Source organism: Bombina bombina, chromosome 5, assembly GCF_027579735.1.
Source record: "Bombina bombina isolate aBomBom1 chromosome 5, aBomBom1.pri, whole genome shotgun sequence".
Lineage (NCBI taxonomy): Eukaryota > Metazoa > Chordata > Amphibia > Anura > Bombinatoridae > Bombina > Bombina bombina.
Window position 1 is genome coordinate 668776770 of NC_069503.1, and position 19684 is coordinate 668796453.

The 19684-nt window shown below is 40.0% G+C and overlaps 1 protein-coding gene across 1 annotated transcript in view; it reads right to left on the minus strand.

Annotated features, from left to right (window-relative positions):
• DROSHA (drosha ribonuclease III) overlaps positions 1-19684 on the minus strand; it is a 734939-nt gene that overhangs the window by 505670 nt on the left and 209585 nt on the right. Inside the window, exon 12 of the mRNA XM_053714616.1 lies at positions 15650-15724. Coding sequence (XP_053570591.1) covers positions 15650-15724 — 75 coding nt within the window. The remainder of the gene's footprint in view (positions 1-15649; positions 15725-19684) is intronic.

The following is a 19684-nucleotide window of genomic DNA, read 5'->3' on the forward strand; positions in this document are numbered from 1 at the left end:
GCAGAAAGACTCTCCCTGCATCTATGCAATCTAACTTTCATCCATGCTCTCAATGAAAGGCTGACAGGACTACTTAAAACTCCAGTCCCATTTCAAAGAGTACTACCCTCCAAGAGACTACTCCGAATCTTCAGACACTTCTCTGCCAACCTTCTGTGGCAAAAGGCAAAGAATGACTGGGGGATGAGGGGAGTAGGGGAGGTATTTAAGCCTTTGGCTGGGGTGTCTTCTTAATTCCCACAAGTAATGAATGAAGCAGTGGACTCTCCTCCCATTAAGATGGAAACATATGCCTGAAGAACCTTCATACCAAAGGTTGCTTCAGAAGAAGCAAAAACATAAAAATGGTAAAAATTCGTAAAAGTATGCAAAGACCACCAAGTAGCTGCCTTGCAAATCTGGTCAGTTGAAGCCTCATTCTTGAAGACCAAAGTGGCAACTGAACTAGTAGAATAAGCAGTAATCTGCTGCCTCCAAGTAAGCTTTGTGAATCACAAGTTTCAACCAAGAGGCCAAAGAAACAGCTGAAACTTTCTGACCTTTCCTAGCACCAGAAAAATGAATGAACAAAGCTAGTCTAAAGTCCTTAGTAGCATCAATGTAATATTTCAATACCTTAACAACGTCCAAAATATGTAAAGATCTCTGTGAAGCATTCTTGGCATTAGAACACAAAGAAGAAACAAACAATCTCTCTGCTAATGTTGTTTGGAGAAAAAAAATCAACCTTAGTCAAATAAGGAGGATCACAAGAAAGAGCAGATAACTCAGAAACTCGTCTAGCTGAAGAAACAGTAAAAAAAAATGAACACTTCACAAGAAAGTAGTTTAATACCCACCTTATTCATATGTTCAAAAGGATGAGCATGCAAAACCCTCAAAACCAAGCTAAGAATTCCATGGAAAAGAAATTGGCTTGATTACAGGTTTAATAAGGACTAGAGCCTGAACAAAACCATGAATATATCAGGAAGATAAGCAATCTTTCTGTAAAATAAAACTAAAGGAGCAGAATTCTGCCCCTTCAGAAAACAGGTAGATATGCCCTCATCCAGAACTGCAAAATCCTAGGAATTCTGAATGAATTCCAGGAAAAACCATAATCTACACACCAAGAAATAAAGGCCTTCCAGACCTTGTAATAGATTCTCACAGATACAGGCTTACGAGCCTGAATCAAAATTTCAATCACAGAATCAGAGAAACCCCTATGTCTAAGGACTAAATGTTAAATTTCCACACCCTCAAGTTCAGAAACCTGAGATCCAGATGGAAAAACAGACCTTGAGACAGAAGGCTTGACAGCAGAGGCCAAGGAGGAGAGCTGGACATTTTAACTAGATATACATTCCAAATCCTACAAGGCTAAGCTGGGGTAACCAGGATTACTGAAGATTTGTCTAGGCTTATCTTGGAAATCACTCTGGGTAGAAGTACCAGAAGAGTAAACAGATAAGCAAGCTAAAATGACTAAATAATTATTAACGCATCCACAAACTCTGCTTGATGATATTTGGACCTCGCAAAGTACCTGGGAAGTTAGTTGTTCAAACAAGAGGCCATCACATCTATCTCCAAGAGAACCCAAAGATCCCCAATTTAATTGAACACATACTCGTGAAGAGACCACTCCCGTGGATGTAGAGAAGACGACTGAGAAAGTCTGCTACCCAGTTGTTCACCCCTTAAATATGAATCGCATAAACTAGGCAAAAATTGATTTCTGCCCATGAGAGAATGTGAGACACCTCCCTCGTGGCTAGGGAACTATGAGTTCCCCCCTGATGGTTGACATAAGCCTATTTGAAAACAGAGATGAGTAGCAAAGCAGAAGAGAAAAAGCAAAGTTCAAATGTTCATACAACAACCAATGAACATAGTATTAATTTACGAGAAACTAGTTTTTTTTTGTTGTTGTTTTTTTTAAATCTAAGTAACTGGATTTGTCCAGTTTCTTAGACAGTCCACCTTCAGAAAGATAACAATATAACATTTAGGATTAGAGACAGCTACTGTGTAAAAAGGGAGGTTTTCTATAGGATATTACCGTAATCAATATTACATAATGTGGGATTGGTATGAGACCTAATTAAAACATGTTTAAATTGAGGATCTGTTTGTATTACCAATGCTCTGGTGAAACATGGGTCTGCCATGTTAAATGCATTAGTATGGAAGCACAATAATAAAGGTGAAAGTGGCTTACTGCAGCGCAGGTATGAGTCAAGCAAGTGTTCCCATCAAAAGTTTTTCTATGAATTGTGGATAATCCAGAATACATAAAATAACTCCTGATAGAAGGTGTGGCAGTTGGAATAACGCTCTGTTAGTCCTTCACTGCTATTCTGTAGAATATACTAAATTATGGAGGTTCACAAGGACACAAAAATTAAATTTATGCTTATCTGATACATTTCTTTCCTTCTTGACACGGTGAGTCCACGGGTCATCATCAATTACTGTTGGGAATATCACTCCTAGCCAGCAGGAAAAGGCAAAGAGCACCACATCAAAGCTGTTAAATATCACTCCCCTACCCACAACCCAGTCTTTTGACCAAAGGGAAAGGAGAGAAAGGAAGTAACACAAGGTGAAGAGGTGCCTGAGGATTATATAAAAAGAAACTGTCTGAATACAGGGCGGGCCGCAGACTCACCGTGTCAAGAAATGAATTTATCAGGTAAGCATAAATTTTGTTTTCTTTCTAATGACACAATGAGCCCACGGATTATCATCAGTTACTATTGGGAACCAATAACCAAGCCAGAGGACACAGGTAAGGGAGGGACAAGACAGGAACCTAAAGAGAAGGCACCACGGCTTGAAGAACCTTTCTCCCAAAAGAAGCCTCAGCTGAGGTAAAAGTATCAAATTTATAGAATTTGGAAAAAGTGTGCAAAGATGACCTAAAGTGAAGCAGCAGTAGCTTTCTGACCCTTGCGTTTCCCAGAAAAGCAAACAATGCAGAAGACTGACGAAAGTTCTTAGTTGCCTGCAAATAAAATTTTAGCGCTGGTGCAACATCCAGATTATGTAACAAGCGTTCTTTATGAAAAGAAGAATTAGGACACAAAGAAGGTACAACAATTTCCCGATTAATATTCTTGACCGAAACAACCTTGGGCAGGAAACCAAACTTAATAGTACACAGAACCACCTTATCAGAGTGAAATATAAGATAAGGGGAATCACACTGTAAAACAGAGTTCTGAGCAGAGGAAATAGCAACAAGAAACAAAACTTTCCAAGATAACATCTTAATATCTAAAGAATGCATAGGCTCAAACAGAGCCTGTTGTAAAACTTTAAGAACAAGGTTAAGACTCCATGGAGGAGTAACAGGTTTAAACACAGGCCAGATTCTTAACCAAGGCCTGACAAAATGATTGCACGTCTGGCACATCCACCAAGCGCTTATATAACAAAATCGACAATGCCGAAATCTGACCCTTTAGAGTACTTACCAACAAACCCTTCTCCAGACCATCCTGGAGAAAGGACAGAATCCTAGGAATCCTTACTCTACTCCATGAGTATCCTTTGGATTCACACCAATACAAGTATTTACGCCAGATCTTATGGTAAATCATGCGAGTCACAGGCTTACGAGCCTGAATCAAGGTCTCAATGACCGACTCTGAAAATCCACGCTTAGATAAAACTAAGTGTTCAATCTTCAAGCAGTCAGCTCAGAGAAAGAAGATTTGGATGAAGGAAGGGTCCCTGAATTAGAAGGTCCTTCCTCAGAGGCAGTCTCCAAGGTGGAAAGGATGACGTTTCCACTAGGTCTGCATACCAAATCCTGCAAGGCCACGCCGGGGCTATGAGAATTACAGACACCCCCTCCTGCTTGCTTTGAGCAATGACTATTGGAAGGAGAGCGGAGGAAACAGGTATGCTAGACTGAAGTTCCAAAGAAACTGCCAGAGCAACTATCAGAAATGCCTGCAGATCTTTTGACCTCGAGCCGTATCTCGGAAGTTTGGCATTCTGACGAGAAGCCATGAGATCCAACTCTGGCTGCCCCCACTTGAGGGTCAAGCTGGAAAACACATCTGAATGAAGTTCCCACTCTCCGGGATAAAAAGTCTGTCTGCTCAGAAAATCCGCTTCCCAATTGTCCACTCCTGGGATGTGGATCGCAGAAAGACAGCAGTTGTGGGTCTCCACCCACTGAATAACTCGGGCCACCTCTGTCATGGCCAAAGAACTTTGAGTACCCCCTGGTGGTTGATGTAGGCCACCGAGGTTATGTTGTCCAACTGGAATCTGATAAACCGGGCTAAGGCTGAGGCCAGGCGAACATTGAAGATTGCTCTCAGCTCCAAGATGTTTATGGGCAGGACTGACTCCTCCTGGGTCCATAAGCCCTGAGCCTTCAACGAGCCCCATACTGCTCCCTAGCCTAGAAGGCTGGCATACGTGGTCACAATCAACCAGGAGGATCTGTGGAAGATAATCCTGAGAAAGCCATCACGGAAGAATCTATTGACACGTGAGCTAGATCTACACGCGAAGACAGGTCTGTATAGTCCCCGTTCCATTGTCTGAGCATGTATAAGTGCAGAGTTCTGAGATGGAACCGAGCAAACAGAATGATGTCCATGGAAGCCACCATCAGACTGATTACCTCCATACATTGAGCCACTGACAGCCGTGGAGAAAACTGAAGGACAAAACAAGAGTCAAAAATCTTTCTTTTCTGACATCCGTCAGAAAAATCTTCCTTAACAGGGAGTCTATTATGTTCCCCAAAAATACGACCCTTGGTACGACCCTTGTAGCTGGTACCAGAGAACTTTATTCCACGATTCACCTTCCATCCGTGGGATCAAAGAAAAGACAACAAGATCTCCGTATGAGATGGCACCTGAACCAGAATGTAGTCCAGATAAGGTGCCACTGCAATGCCCCGAGATCAAAGCACAGCTAAAAGAGCCCCCAGAACCTTTGAAAAAAATCTGGAAGCTGTGGCAAGGCCGAATGGAAGGGCCACAAACTGGAAATGATTGTCCAAAAGGGCAAATCTCAGAAACTTGTAATGGCCCCTGTGAATGGTAACATAAATGTATGCATCCTTTAGGTCTATGGTTGTCATGAACTGACCCTCTTGTACCAAGGGAAGAATGGAGCATATAGTCTCCATCTTGAAGGATGGCACTCTGAGAAACTTGTTTAAACATTTTAGATCTAGGATTTGTCAAAAAGTTCCCTCCTTTTTGGGAACTACGAACAGATTCGAGTAAAATCCCAGACCCCTTTCTTGAAAGGGAACTGGTACTATTATCCCCAGGGCGACAAGGTCCTTGACACAATGTAAGAACGCCTCTCTTTTTATCTGGTCTACAGATAATCTGGAGAGGAGAAACCTGCCTCTGGGAGGAAAATATTTGAAGTCTATTTTGTATCCCAGGGAGACAATGTCCACCGCCCAGGGATCCGGTACATCTCTTATCCAAGTCTGGGGAAAAAGAGAGAGTCTGCCCCCTACAAGATCGGCTCCCGGATTGGGGGCCAACCCTTCATGCTGACTTGAATCAGCTGAAGGCTTTTAGATTGCTTTCCCTTGTTCCAGGACTGGTTGGGCTTCCAGGAAGGCTTGGCTTGATCTTGCTTAGAGGAAGGGGGGCGGGAAGACTTGCCTTTAAAGTTACGGAGGGAATGGAAATTACTCTGACGTCCCTTCTGCTTATTCTTTTTATCTTAAGAAAAGAACCCTTCCCTCCAGTAATAAGATAAGATTCCGCCAAACCAGGTCTTACCCTTGTAAGGAATAGCCATGAGCTTAAATTTAGATGAAACATCCGCAGACCAGGACTTCACCCACAAGGCCCTGCGGGCTAGGACCGCAAAACCAGACATTTTGGCTCCCAGTTTAATAACCTGTAAGGAAGCATCTGTAATGAAGGAATTGACTAACTTGAGAGCCTTAAATCTTGTCCTGGATCTCATCAAAAGAGGTATCTGTCTGAAAAGATTCAGACAACGCATCAAACCAGTAAGCCACAGCGCTGGTAACAGTGGCAATACACACTGCAGGTTGCCATTGTAGACCCTGGTGGACATGCATCTTTTTTAGCAAAGCCTCCAATTTTGTATCCATTGGATCTTTAAAAGAACAACTATCCTCTATGGGAATAATAGTCCTCTTGGCTAAAGTGGAGATCACTCCTTCTACAGTAGGAACCATATGTCATGACTCCTTAATAGAATCTGCTATAGGAAACATCTTCTTAAAAATAGGAGATGGAGAAAAGGGAAGCACAGTCAGGAACCGGAAAAACCTCCACGATGGAGGGAACATCAAAGTATTTGTTCAATTTACTAGACTTTTTAGGATTGACTACGATAGTTGTGTCGGAGTCGTCCAAAGTATCCAAAACCTGCTTAAGTAATAAGCTAAGGTGTTATAGCTTAAATCTGAAGAATACCCACTTCAGCATCAGAAGAAGGAATTACAATGAGTCTGAAATTTCCCTCTCAGATTCTACCGACATGTCTTCTTCCTCGGGCTTATGGGAAGGGACACTCTGGATAGCCACAACTTGATCAGAAACCTGTTTCCTTAAATTTCCGTGTACGCCTTCCATGCAACATGGGGAAAGCTGACAAGACCTCAGACACCGCAAGGGATACCTGGGAAGCAATGTCTTGTAGAGAAAATCCTACAGGATTGCAAGAGGAAACACAGGGCACTGTATGTGGAGACTGAAAAAGTTGGGATGCTTGAGGAGAAAGCTGCGGCATATCTACAACAGGAGACACCTGAACAGCATTTGCCTGGGATAATGGTGGCTCATGGTCAAATATTTTATCTCTATAACTTAAAATGTTCTCAATGCATTAGGAACAAAAAGGAACTGTTGGTCCCTCCTGAGCATCAAAACATAACTGACAAGCAGCAACTTTGCCTGGGATAATAGTTTGAAAAGTCTCTTGATCCATCTTATGTAATAAATAAGGATAAAGTGTAAAAATTCTTTATTTGAAAATAAAAAATAAATGTGTACTGTGTCTTTAAATAGAAATGTGTGTTAGCGCAACAAATAAAATAGACCTCAGGCTACCTATACACCTCAGTAGCTTTACTGAGGTGCCTACCTGTCCTGCAGCGCACAGAGTGACTTCCCTCACAGAAGAAACAATCCCCTTTTCAAATACAGAGTGGTTACAGAGTCCTAACTGCCGAAAGAAAATGGCTTACAACAGTAATCTCCATGACCAAACGTTAAAGTATAAAAACAGAATTTATGCTTAGCTGATAAATTACTTTCTCCAACGGTGTGTCCGGTCCACGGCATCATCCATAACTTGTTTGAATATTCTCCTCCCCAACAGGAAGTGGCAAAGAGCACAGCAAAAGCTGTCCATATAGTCCCTCCCAGGCTCCGCCCCCCCAGTCATTCGACCGACGGACAGGAGAAGAAAAGGAGAAACTATAGGGTACCGTGGTGACTGTAGTTAAAGAAAGAAATTTATCAAACCTTATTAAAAAACCAGGGCGGGCCGTGGACCGGACACACCGTTGGAGAAAGTAATTTATCAGGTAAGCATAAATTCTGTTTTCTCCAACATTGGTGTGTCCGGTCCACAGCGTCATCCATAACTTGTGGGAACCAATACCAAAGCTTTAGGACACGGATGAAGGGAGGGAGCCAATCAGGTTACCTAAACAGAAGGCACCACGGCTTGCAAAACCTTTCTCCCAAAAATAGCCTCCGAAGAAGCAAAAGTATCAAATTTGTAGAATTTGGCAAAAACGTGCAGAGAAGACCAAGTCGATGCCTTACATATCTGATCAACAGAAGCCTCGTTCTTGAAGGCCCATGAGGAAGCCACAGCCCTAGTAGAGTGAGCTGTGATTCGTTCAGGAGGCTGCCGTCCGGCAGTCTCGTAAGCCAATCGGATGATGCTTTTCAGCCAAAAGGAAAAGAGGTAGCAGTAGCTTTTTGACCTCTCTTCTTGCCAGAATAAACGACAAACAGTGAAGACGTTTGTCTGAAATCCTTTGTTGCTTCTAAATAGAACTTTAAAGCACGGACTACATCTAAATTGTGTAACAAACGTTCCTTCTTTGAAACTGGATTCGGGCACAAAGAAGGCACAACTATTTCCTGGTTAATATTTTTGTTGGAAACAACCTTTGGAAGGAAACCAGGTAAGTACGCAAAACAACCTTATCTGAATGGAACACCAGATAGGGTGGATTACACTGCAGAGATAATTCAGAAACTCTTCTAGCAGAAGAAATAGCAACCAAAAACAGAACTTTCCAAGATAACAACTTGATATCTATGGAATGCAAGGGTTCAAACGGAACCCCTTGAAGAACTGAAAGAACTAAATTTAGACTCCAAGGAGGAGTCAAAGGTCTGTAAACAGGCTTGATCCTGACTAAAGCCTGTACAAAAGCTTGAACATCTGGCACAGCTGCCAGTCGTTTGTGTAACAAGACAGATAGAGCAGAAATCTGTCCTTTTAGAGAACTCGCTGACAATCCCTTATCCAAACCTTCTTGTAGAAAGGAAAGGATCCTGGGAATTTTAATCTTACTCCATGAGAATCCCTTGGATTCACACCAACAGATATATCTTTTCCATATTTTATGGTAAATCCTTCTAGTCACAGGTTTTCTGGCTTGTACCAGAGTATCGATCACGGAATCCGAAAACCCACGCTTAGATAAAATCAAGCGTTCAATTTCCAAGCAGTCAGCTGGAGAGAAACTAGGTTTGGATGTTCGAATGGACCTTGTACTAGAAGATCCTGTCTCAAAGGTAGCTTCCATGGTGGAGCCGATGACATATTCACCAGGTCTGCATACCAAGTCCTGCGTGGCCACGCAGGAGCTATTAAAATCACTGAGGTCTTCTCCTGTTTGATCCTGGCTACCAGCCTGGGAATGAGAGGGAACAGTGGAAACGCATAAGCTAGGTTGAAGGCCCAAGGCGCCACTAATGCATCTACTAGAGTCGCCTTGGGATCCCTGGATCTGGACCCGTAGCAAGGAACCTTGAAGTTCTGACGAGACGCCATCAGATCCATGTCTGGAATGCCCCATAATTGGGTCAACTGGGCAAACACCTCCGGGTGAAGTTCCCACTCCCCCGGATGGAAAGTCTGACGACTCAGATAGTCCGCCTCCCAGTTGTCTACTCCTGGGATGTGGATCGCAGATAGGTGGCAGGAGTGATCCTCCGCCCATTTGATGATTTTGGACACCTCTCTCATCGCCAGAGAACTCCTTGTTCCCCCCTGATGGTTGATGTAAGCAACAGTCGTCATGTTGTCTGATTGGAATCTTATGAATCTGGCCTTTGCTAGTTGAGGCCAAGCCTGGAGAGCATTGAATATCGCTCTCAGTTCCAGAATGTTTATCGGGAGAAGAGACTCTTCCCGAGACCATAGGCCCTGAGCTTTCAGGGAGTCCCAGACCGCACCCCAGCCTAATAGACTAGCGTCGGTCGTGACGATGACCCACTCTGGTCTGTGGAAGCTCATTCCCTGGGACAGGTGATCCTGGGTCAGCCACCAACGGAGGTGAGTCTCTGGTCTTCTGATCTACTTGAATCACTGGGGACAAGTCTGTATAGTTCCCATTCCACTGTTTGAGCATGAACAGTTGTAATGGTCTTAGATGAATTCGAGCAAAAGGAACTATGTCCATTGCTGCAACCATCAACCCTACTACTTCCATGCACTGAGCTATGGAAGGCCGTAGAATAGAGTGAAGAACTTGACAAGCGTTTAGAAGCTTTGACTTTCTGATATCTGTCAGGAAAATCTTTATTTCTAAAGAATCTATTATTGTCCCCAAGAAGGGGACTCTTGTCGACGGAGACAGGGAACTTGTTTCTATGTTCACCTTCCACCCGTGAGATCTGAGAAAGGCTAGAACAATGTCTGTGTGAGCCTTTGCCTTGGAAAGAGACGACGCTTGAATTAGGATGTCGTCCAAGTAAGGCGCCACTGCAATGCCCCTTGGTCTTAGAACCGCTAGAAGGGACCCGAGCACCTTTGTGAAAATCCTTGGAGCAGTGGCTAGCCCGAATGGGAGAGCCACGAACTGGTAATGTTTGTCCAGAAAGGCGAACCTTAGGAACTGATGATGATCTTTGTGGATAGGAATATGTAGATACGCATCCTTTAAATCCACGGTAGTCATAAATTGACCCTCCTGGATTGTAGGTAAAATTGTTCGAATAGTTTCCATTTTGAACGATGCAACTCTGAGAAATTTGTTTAGAATTTTTAAATCCAGAATTGGTCTGAAAGTTCCCTCTTTTTTGGGAACTACAAACAGATTTGAGTAAAACCCCAGACCTTGTTCCACAGTTGGAACTGGGTGTATCACTCCCATTTTTAACAGGTTTTCTACACAATGTAAGAATGCCTGTCTCTTTATTTGGTTTGAAGATAAGAGAGACATGTGGAACCTTCCCCTTGGGGGTAGTTCCTTGAATTCTAGAAGATAACCCTGAGAGACTATTTCTAATGCCCAGGGATCCTGAACATCTCTTGCCCAAGCCTGAGCAAAGAGAGAGAGAGTCTGCCCCCTACTAGATCCGGTCCCGGATCGGGGGCTACCCCTTCATGCTGTCTTGGTAGCAGCAGCAGGTTTCTTGGCCTGCTTACCCTTGTTCCAGCCTTGCATCGGTTTCCAAGCTGGTTTAGTCTGGGAAGCGTTACCCTCATGTCTAGAGGTTGCAGAGTTGGAGGCCGGTCTGTTCCTGAAATTGCGAAAGGAACGAAAATTGGACTTATTCTTAGCCTTGAAAGGCCTATCTTGTGGGAGGGCATGGCCCTTACCCCCAGTGATGTCTGAAATAATCTCTTTCAATTCTGGCCCAAAGAGGGTCTTACCTTTGAAAGGGATATTAAGCAATTTTGTCTTGGAAGATACATCCGCCGACCAAGACTTTAGCCAGAGCGCTCTGCGCGCCACAATTGCAAACCCTGAATTTTTTGCCGCTAATCGCGCTAACTGCAAAGCGGCATCTAAAATAAAGGAATTAGCTAACTTAAGTGCGTGAATTCTGTCCATAACCTCCTCATACGGAGTCTCTCTACTGAGCGATTTTTCTAGTTCTTCAAACCAGAACCACGCTGCTGTAGTGACATGAATAATACACGAAATAGGTTGAAGAAGGTAACCTTGCTGTACAAAAATCTTTTAAAGCAAACCCTCCAATTTTTTATCCATAGGATCTTTGAAAGCACCATTGTCCTCAATAGGAATGGTCGTGCGTTTGGCTAGTGTAGAAACCGCCCCCCTCGACCTTAGGGACTGTTTGCCATAAGTCCTTTCTGGGGTCGACCATAGGAAATAATTTCTTAAATATAGGAGGAGGGACAAAAGGTATGCCAGGTTTCTCCCACTCCTTATTCACTATGTCCGCCACCCACTTGGGTATTGGAAAAGCGTTGGGGTGCACCGAGACCTCTAGGAACTTGTCCATCTTGCACAATTTTTCTGGGATGACCAGGTTGTCACAATCATCCAGATTAGATAGCACCTCCTTAAGCAGTGCGCGGAGATGCTCTAATTTAAATTTAAATGTCACAACATCAGGTTCTGCCTGCTGAGAAATTCTTCCTGAATCAGAAAGTTCCCCATCTGACAAAACCTCCCTCATAGCCCCTTCAGATTGGTGTGAGGGTATGACAGAGCAATTATCATCAGCGCCCTCCTGCTCTACAGTGTTTAAAACAGAGCAATCGCGCTCTCTCTGAAATGCAGGCATTTTGGATAAAATATTTGCTATGGAGTTATCCATCACTGCCGTCAATTGTTGCATAGTAACAAGCATTGGCGCGCTAGAAGTACTAGGGGTCTCTTGCGTGGGCAAAACTGGTGTAAACACAGAGGGAGATGATGTAGAACTATGTCTACTCCCTTCATCTGATGAATCATCTTGGGTAACTTTACTATCTGTGGCAGAACTGTCCTTACTTTGTTTGGACGCTATGGCACAATTATCACACATATTTGAAGGGGGACACACACTGGCTTCCATACATACAGAACATAGTCTATCTGAAGGCACAGACATGTTAAACAGGCTTAAACTTGTCAATAAAGTACAAAAACCGTTTTAAAACAAAACCGTTACTGTCTCTTTAAATTTTAAACAGGGCACACTTTATTACTGAATATGTGAAAAACTATGAAGGAATTATTCAATCTTAACCAAATTCTCACCACAGTGTCTTAAAGCATTCAAAGCATTGCACCCCAAATTTCAGGCCGTTAACCCTTAAAATGTGGAAACCGGAGCCGTTTACAGTTTTAAACCCCTTACAGTCCCAGCCCCAGCCTTTGCTGCGACTTCACTTCACCAAAACCAGGGGAGTATACAATACCAAATGAAGCCTTCTAGGAACCTTTTCAATTAATTCCAGTTATCTCATCTCAACAGTCCTGTGTGGGAACAGCAATCGATTTTAGTTACTGCTGCTAAAATCATACTCCTCTCACAAACAGAACTCTTCATCTTTTTCTGTTTCAGAGTAAATAGTACCTACCAGCACTATTTTAAAATAACAAACTCTTGATAGTAGAATAAAAACTACAACTAAACACCACATACTCTTCACCATCTCCGTGGAGATGCTACTTGTTCAGAGCGGCAAAGAGAATGACTGGGGGGGCGGAGCCTGGGAGGGACTATATGGACAGCTTTTGCTGTGCTCTTTGCCATTTCCTGTTGGGGAGGAGAATATTCCCACAAGTTATGGATGACGCCGTGGACCGGACACACCAATGTTGGAGAAAACTACAATAACACACTAAGCCACCATAAATCACCTCAGTGTCTCAATGCCCAAACTGCCTAAAATAAACCCCAAACATGAAGGTTTAATAAAGTCCCATATTAAAAAAGACAGCTTTTAGCTGTAACAAGTGCCAGCAATCTCCTTGCAAAAGAAAATTAACATGGCACTTACCTGAAAGTGCTGTCCGGCAGCAGGACAGCTCACCTGGTTTGAGAGGGTGCAGCACCTCACATGGACCTGTGAAGAGAGAAAAACTGAGTAAACCTACTCAGGTTTTCTAGTTAGGGCAGCAGATTCTTGAGAAAATGCAGTGAGGATTGTACCTCACAAGTTCTCAAGTGCTCAAAAGCCACCACTGCCCTACTGAAGAGATTGATGTGGACTAGGCTAGACCCCAGAAAGTAACAGAGTAAGCTTAAAAAATTATAAAATCTTGATTGAAGAAAACTTCTCATCAGACACCTAAACTTCATCTCCTCCTTGCACTACAGGCAAAGAAAATGACTGGGGGATTGTGGGTAGGGGAGTGATATTTAACAGCTTTGTTGTGGTGCTCTTTGCCTCCTCCTGCTGGTCAGTAGTGATATTCCCAACAGTAATTGATGATGATCTGTGGGCTCACTGTGTCATTAGAAAGAAATACTCTTTCAAGGACAGGAACACTGCATTTTACTGCTTGTGCAAGATGGCGAGATGCAGCTCTCTTTTTTTTCCCTATACCATATGTATATATTACATTTTCAGAGCATCAAAACATCACAAAGTTATCTTCAACAGATATTTGTGCATTTGCATAATCGAAGTATGTCATACTAAGATCAAAGTAATCCATGACAAAATTGAACTGTAGCAGAATGAAGCTCCCACTGCTTCAATAATGTCATAGTTAACATATTATGAAAGTTCATGTTGCTAAAATTGTTAGAAATTTGAATGGCAATAACTTATAATATACATTTTTCAAATCTTTATTAGAACTGTATAATTGTAAGTATGCATATAGTAAGGTACATCAATAGATACACAGATACAGGCAGTTAGGTGTATGTGTAAGATTTTACTATTACTATTTATACTAATACTAGCTTCACTTTAAAGTCTCATCACTTCTCAACACCATTCTCTGGTACTTAAAGGGCCACTAAACCCAAAATCTTTCTTTCATGATTCAGATAGAGAATACAAATTTAAACAACATTACAATTTACTTCCATTATTTATTTTGCTTCATTTTTAAAATATCCTTAGTTGAAGAAAAAGCAATGCACATGGTGAGCCAATCACACGATGCTTCTATGTGCAGTAACCAATCAGCAGCTAGTGAGCATATCTAGATATGCTTTTCATCAAAGAATATCAAGAGAATAAAACAAATTAGATAATATAAGTAAATTAGAAAGATGTTTAAAATTGCATTCTCTTTCTAAATCATAAAAGACAAAAAGTGGGTGGCATGTTCCTTTAATAACAGGCCACAGATGAAGCTGTCTCTGCATTCTCAAAGGGACTTAATCAGTTGTTTTATAGCTTTTTAGGAAGTAACAAATTTAAACCCTGGTTTGAAGACTGGAATTGAGAATCACTCCACTTCCAAATAGAAAGTAAAGATATCAGACACTGAAAGGCATTTGGAAATAGAGATAACTAAATTAAATTCAGCAAAAATACAGTGTTCCAATTCTGTAAATAGAATATTAGAAAACTCTACGTATATATATATATATGTATAAATATAATATATATATATATATATATATAAAATATATATATAAGAATCTGTCATATAAAAAATAGCCCCCTCTCCATAGATAAATCATTCCATAAAATATGTTAAGTTTCTTTGGTCAGCCAATAATTGACAAACATTACAAGTGACTGCCCAATAAGTTGTTTGTGTAATGTAAGCACTGTCTTGGCGTGCTTTTGCTATTGATTTTATGTGCTGTATTAAAAGCCTTTAGACATTATGAGGCCTTCTGGAGAAACAGTCAGGGCTTTTATGGGACAGTTATGGATGTATCCAACTAGCTATTGAGGAAATGGGTAAAAACTATTGAACAAATAAATGCTTTTGGGAATACTTTAAAAAGCAATAATCTAAAGACATTATGCTGCTGGTACCCAAAAGCTATTGCCTCAGGCTAGAACTGTTCACATATAAAAGGAAACAAATTTTAGGCTTTTCAATTTTATAAACTAGGTATCTTAGGTCTATACTTAACATAATGATGCATTTTACAAGGAGTTGCTGAGGCCTTAAATGTACATAAACTATTTTTTTCAGGAAATAAAATAGCTACTGCATTAATAATAAAGATGTACCTTAATTTAATCACAGTACAGCATGGTTCTTTTGCAGAATCTGATTTTTCTACACATTTTTGACAAATCAAATGTTTAAAGTCAGATAAATGTTGAGCATGTCCTTGGAAACATGTGAAGCCAAACAATATTAAATCTTTCCTAAACCAGAATACCACTGGCCTTTATTGTGATGTTCCGCAACTTTGACTAGTACAGCATGACATTTAGTGACATTACCTTTGAATCTTTTGCAAAGCAAGTGATATTTTCAGGTTTATTGCTAGATGCTGTTGAAACAGTGTGGTTAAGAGAAAATTTTAAACGACTGACTGCTTATCTGTGTCCTCCTTTTAATGTTCAAAGAGATAAAATTAGACCTTAGTTATAGTTGGATAGGCCAGTACTTTCTTGGTTTACGTAATAGCACTATTATGTGATTAAAATTAATGTCTTCACATAGTGTAGAAGCACTCTGGTTATAGCTTTTAAACAAATACTTCGAGACCAGGCACACAACTGCAAAAACAAGAAACATTTAAAAACTATATAAAATAGCCTATAAACTCACCTGGCAAAAATCTTACAAATCGAGGCATAAAATGAAATTGAGGACAGCCAGCGCTACCATTTTCTGCAGGTGGACCTAGTAGATGATAAGAAAATACAAAAATACAGATGCAATTACTTTCTCTAAAAAAATAAAATAAAAAATAAAATAAAATAATATATATATATATATATATATATATATATATATACACTCCAAATGATGGATACACTCACAGGGACTTGATGAAAACGTAAGTAGTAGTAGTAACGTTTCAGGGTTACCCATGTCAGACAAAAAAAAAAAAAAAAAAAAAAAAGATGTAAGAACTTACATGATAAATTCATTTCTTTCATAGTGGCAAGAGTCCATGAGCTAGTGTCGTATGGGATATACATTCCTACCAGGAGGGGGCAAAGTTTCCCAAACCTCAAAATACCTATAAATACACCTCCCACTTCACTCAAACCTTAGTTTAACAAATAGCCACAAAGTGAGGTGTATAAAAAGAAGTAAAAAAATACAAAAAGAGGAACTGGAAAAAAATAATGTGCTTTATACAAAAAAAAAAAATCAACCACAAGATATAGGGGGGGGGGGTGTCTCATGGACTCTTATCACTATGAAAGAAATTAATTTATCAGGTAAGTTCTTACATAAATTATGTTTTCGTTCATGTAAGTGGCAAGAGTCCATGAGCTAGTTACATATGTGATATAATACCCAAGATGTAGAAATCCACAGAGTCACTAGAGAGGGATTGATAAATAAAAACAGCTATTTCCACTGAGAAGTTAAATCCCAAAAAATAATTATGTTTTCTTAAAAATAAAAAAATAAAAACTCAAATCAAAGGCATTAGAATCAAGCTGAGACAACTGCCCAAAGAACCTTTCTACCAAAGGCTGCTTCCAAAGAAGCAAATACAAAAAAATGGTAAAATTAGAAAACAATATGCAAATATCACCAAGTTGCTGCTTTGACAAATTGATCAACTAAAGCTTCATTCTTGAAAGCCCAAGAAGTGGCAACTGATTTAGTAGAATGAGCTATAATTCTCTGAGGCGGAGACTGCCCCGCTTCCAGATAAGCTTTGTGAATCTTAACCAAAAAAACAGAGAAATAACAGAGGCTTTCTGACTTTTCCTGGAGCCAGAAAAAATAACAAATAGACTAAAAATCTTTCTGAAATCTTAAGTAGCCTCAACATAATATTTCAAAGATCTTACCACATCCAAAGAATGTAAAGACCCTTCAAAAGTATTCTTTGGAATATGACACAAAAAAGAAACCACAATTTCCCTATTGATGTTTATAAAATTCACAACTTTAGGCAAAAATATAAATGAAGACCGCAAAACAAATTTTTCTTGATGGAAAATCAGATAAAGAAACTCACAAGAGAGAGCAGACAATACAGAAACTCTTCAAGCAGAAGAGATAGCCAAAAGAAATAACACTTTCCAAGAAAGAAATTGCATAGGCTCAAAAGGAGGAGCCTGTAAAATCTTAAAACCAAAATTAAGACTCCAAGGAGGAGAAATAGATTAGAAAACAGGTTTAATATAAAACAAAGCCTGAACAAAAAACAGTGAATATCAGAAAGTTTAGCAATCTTTTATGAAATAAAACAGAAAGAGCAGAAATTTGACCTTTTAAAGTATTTGCAGACAAACCATTTATCCAAACCATCCTGAAGAAACTATAAAACCCTAGGAATTCTAAAAGAATGCCAAGAATAACCACAAGAAGAACAAATAGATTTTCAAAACCTGAAAATAAATTCTCCTTGAAACAGACTTACGAGTCTGTATCATAGTGCTAATAACGGAGTCAGAGAAACCTCTATGACTAAGCACTTAAAGGGACAGTCTACCATAGAATTGTTAGTTTTAAAAGATAGATAATCCCTTTATTACCCATTCCCCAGTTTTGCATAACCAACACAATTATATTAATATACTTTTTACCTCTGTGATTACTTGTATCTAGGAACCTTCTTCAAGCCCCCTGATCACATGACTGTGACTGTTTAGTATCTATTGTCTTACATTTAGCATTGTTTTGTGCTAAATTTTAAATAACTTTCTGTGCCTGAACACAGTGTTATCTATATGGCCCACGTGTACTTTCTGTCTCTTTGTGTTGAAAAGAGATTTAAAAAGCATGTGATAAGAGGCAGCCCTCAAAGGCTTAGAAATTAGCATATGAGCCTACCTATGTTTAGTTTAAACTAAAAATACCAAGAGAACATAGCAAATTTGATGATAAAAGTAAATTGGAAAGTTGATTAAAATTAAAAGTCCTGTCTGAATAATTAAAGTTTAATTTATACTAGACTATCCCTTTAAGCGTTCAATTTCCATGGCTTCAAATTTAGAGATTTGAGATCCTGATGGAAAAAAATGGCTCCTGAAACAGGACTGACCTTAAGGGAAGTGGCCAAGGTTGACAACTGGACATTCTGACAAGGTCCTCATACCGAAACCTGAGAGGACAAGCTGGTGCCATCAGAAACACATAAGATCGTACCATTATGATCTTGGAGATTACCCTTGGAAAAAGAACCAGAGGCGTAAAAATATAAGCAGGTTGGTAAAAAACAAGGAACTGCTAGAACAGCCACAATCTCTGCCTGAGGATCCATGGACCTGGAAAGGTATCTGGAAAGCTTCTCGTTTAGACGAGAGACCATCAGATCTATTGCTGGAAGACCCCACATCTGTACAAGATAAAAAAAAAAAACATCTAGATGGCGAGCACTCCCCCGGATATAAAGTCTGACGGCTGAGATAATCTCCTTCCCAATTGTCTACACCTGAGATGTGAATCGCAGAATTTAGACAAGAGCTGGATTCTGTCTAAGAAAGTATCCAAGATACTTCCTCCATAACTGAAGGACTGTGAGTCCCTCCTTAATGATTGACATATACCACTGTTAAGATATTGTCTGTCTAAAAACAAATGTAAAAGTTGTCTCTTCCATAGAGACCACGCCTGAAGAGCCCTGAAAATAGCATGGGGTTCTAAAATATTGATTGGTAACCTCGCCTTCTGAGGTTTCCAAACAACCAAGTGCTGTCAGAGACACTCAGAAAGCTTCCCCACTAGAAAAACTTGCATCTGTTGAAAATACAGACCAGGTAGGATGAACAAATGAGGCCCCCTAAACAATAAGGTGATAGTCTAACCACCAAAGCAGAGGGAAAATAATGTTGGGATTTAAGTATATCAGTTGTGATATCTAAAAATAATCCCTGCACCTATGGTTTAACCCCTTAGTGACCAGAGCACTTTTCCATTTTCTGTCCGTTTGGGACCAAGGCTATTTTTACATTTTTGCGGTGTTTGTGTTTAGCTGTAATTTTCTTCTTACTCATTTACTGTACCCACACATATTATATACCGTTTTTCTCGCCATTAAATGGACTTTCTAAAGATACCATTATTTTCATCATATCTTATAATTTACTATAAAAAAAATGATAAAATATGAGGAAAAATGGAAAAAAACACACTTTTTCTAACTTTGACCCCCAAAATCTGTTACATATCTAAAACCACCAAAAAACACCCATGCTAAATAGTTTCTAAATTTTGTCCTGAGTTTAGAAATACCCAATGTTTACATGTTCTTTGCTTTTTTTGCAAGTTATAGGGCCATAAATACAAGTAGCACTTTGCTATTTCCAAACCATTTTTTTCCAAAATTAGCGCTAGTCACATTAGAACACTGATATCTTTCAGGAATACCTGAATATCCCTTGACATTTATATATTTTTTTTTAGTAGACATCCCAAAGTATTGATCTAGGCCAATTTTGGTATATTTCATGCCACCATTTCACCGCCAAATGCGATCAAATACAAAAAATTGTTCACTTTTTCACAAATTTTTTCACAAACTTTAGGTTTCTCACTGAAATTATTTACAAACAACTTGTGCAATTATGGCATAAATGGTTGTAAATTCTTCTCTGGGATCCCCTTTGTTCAGAAATAGCACACATATATGGCTTTGGCGTTGCTTTTTGGTAATTAGAAGGCCGCTAAATG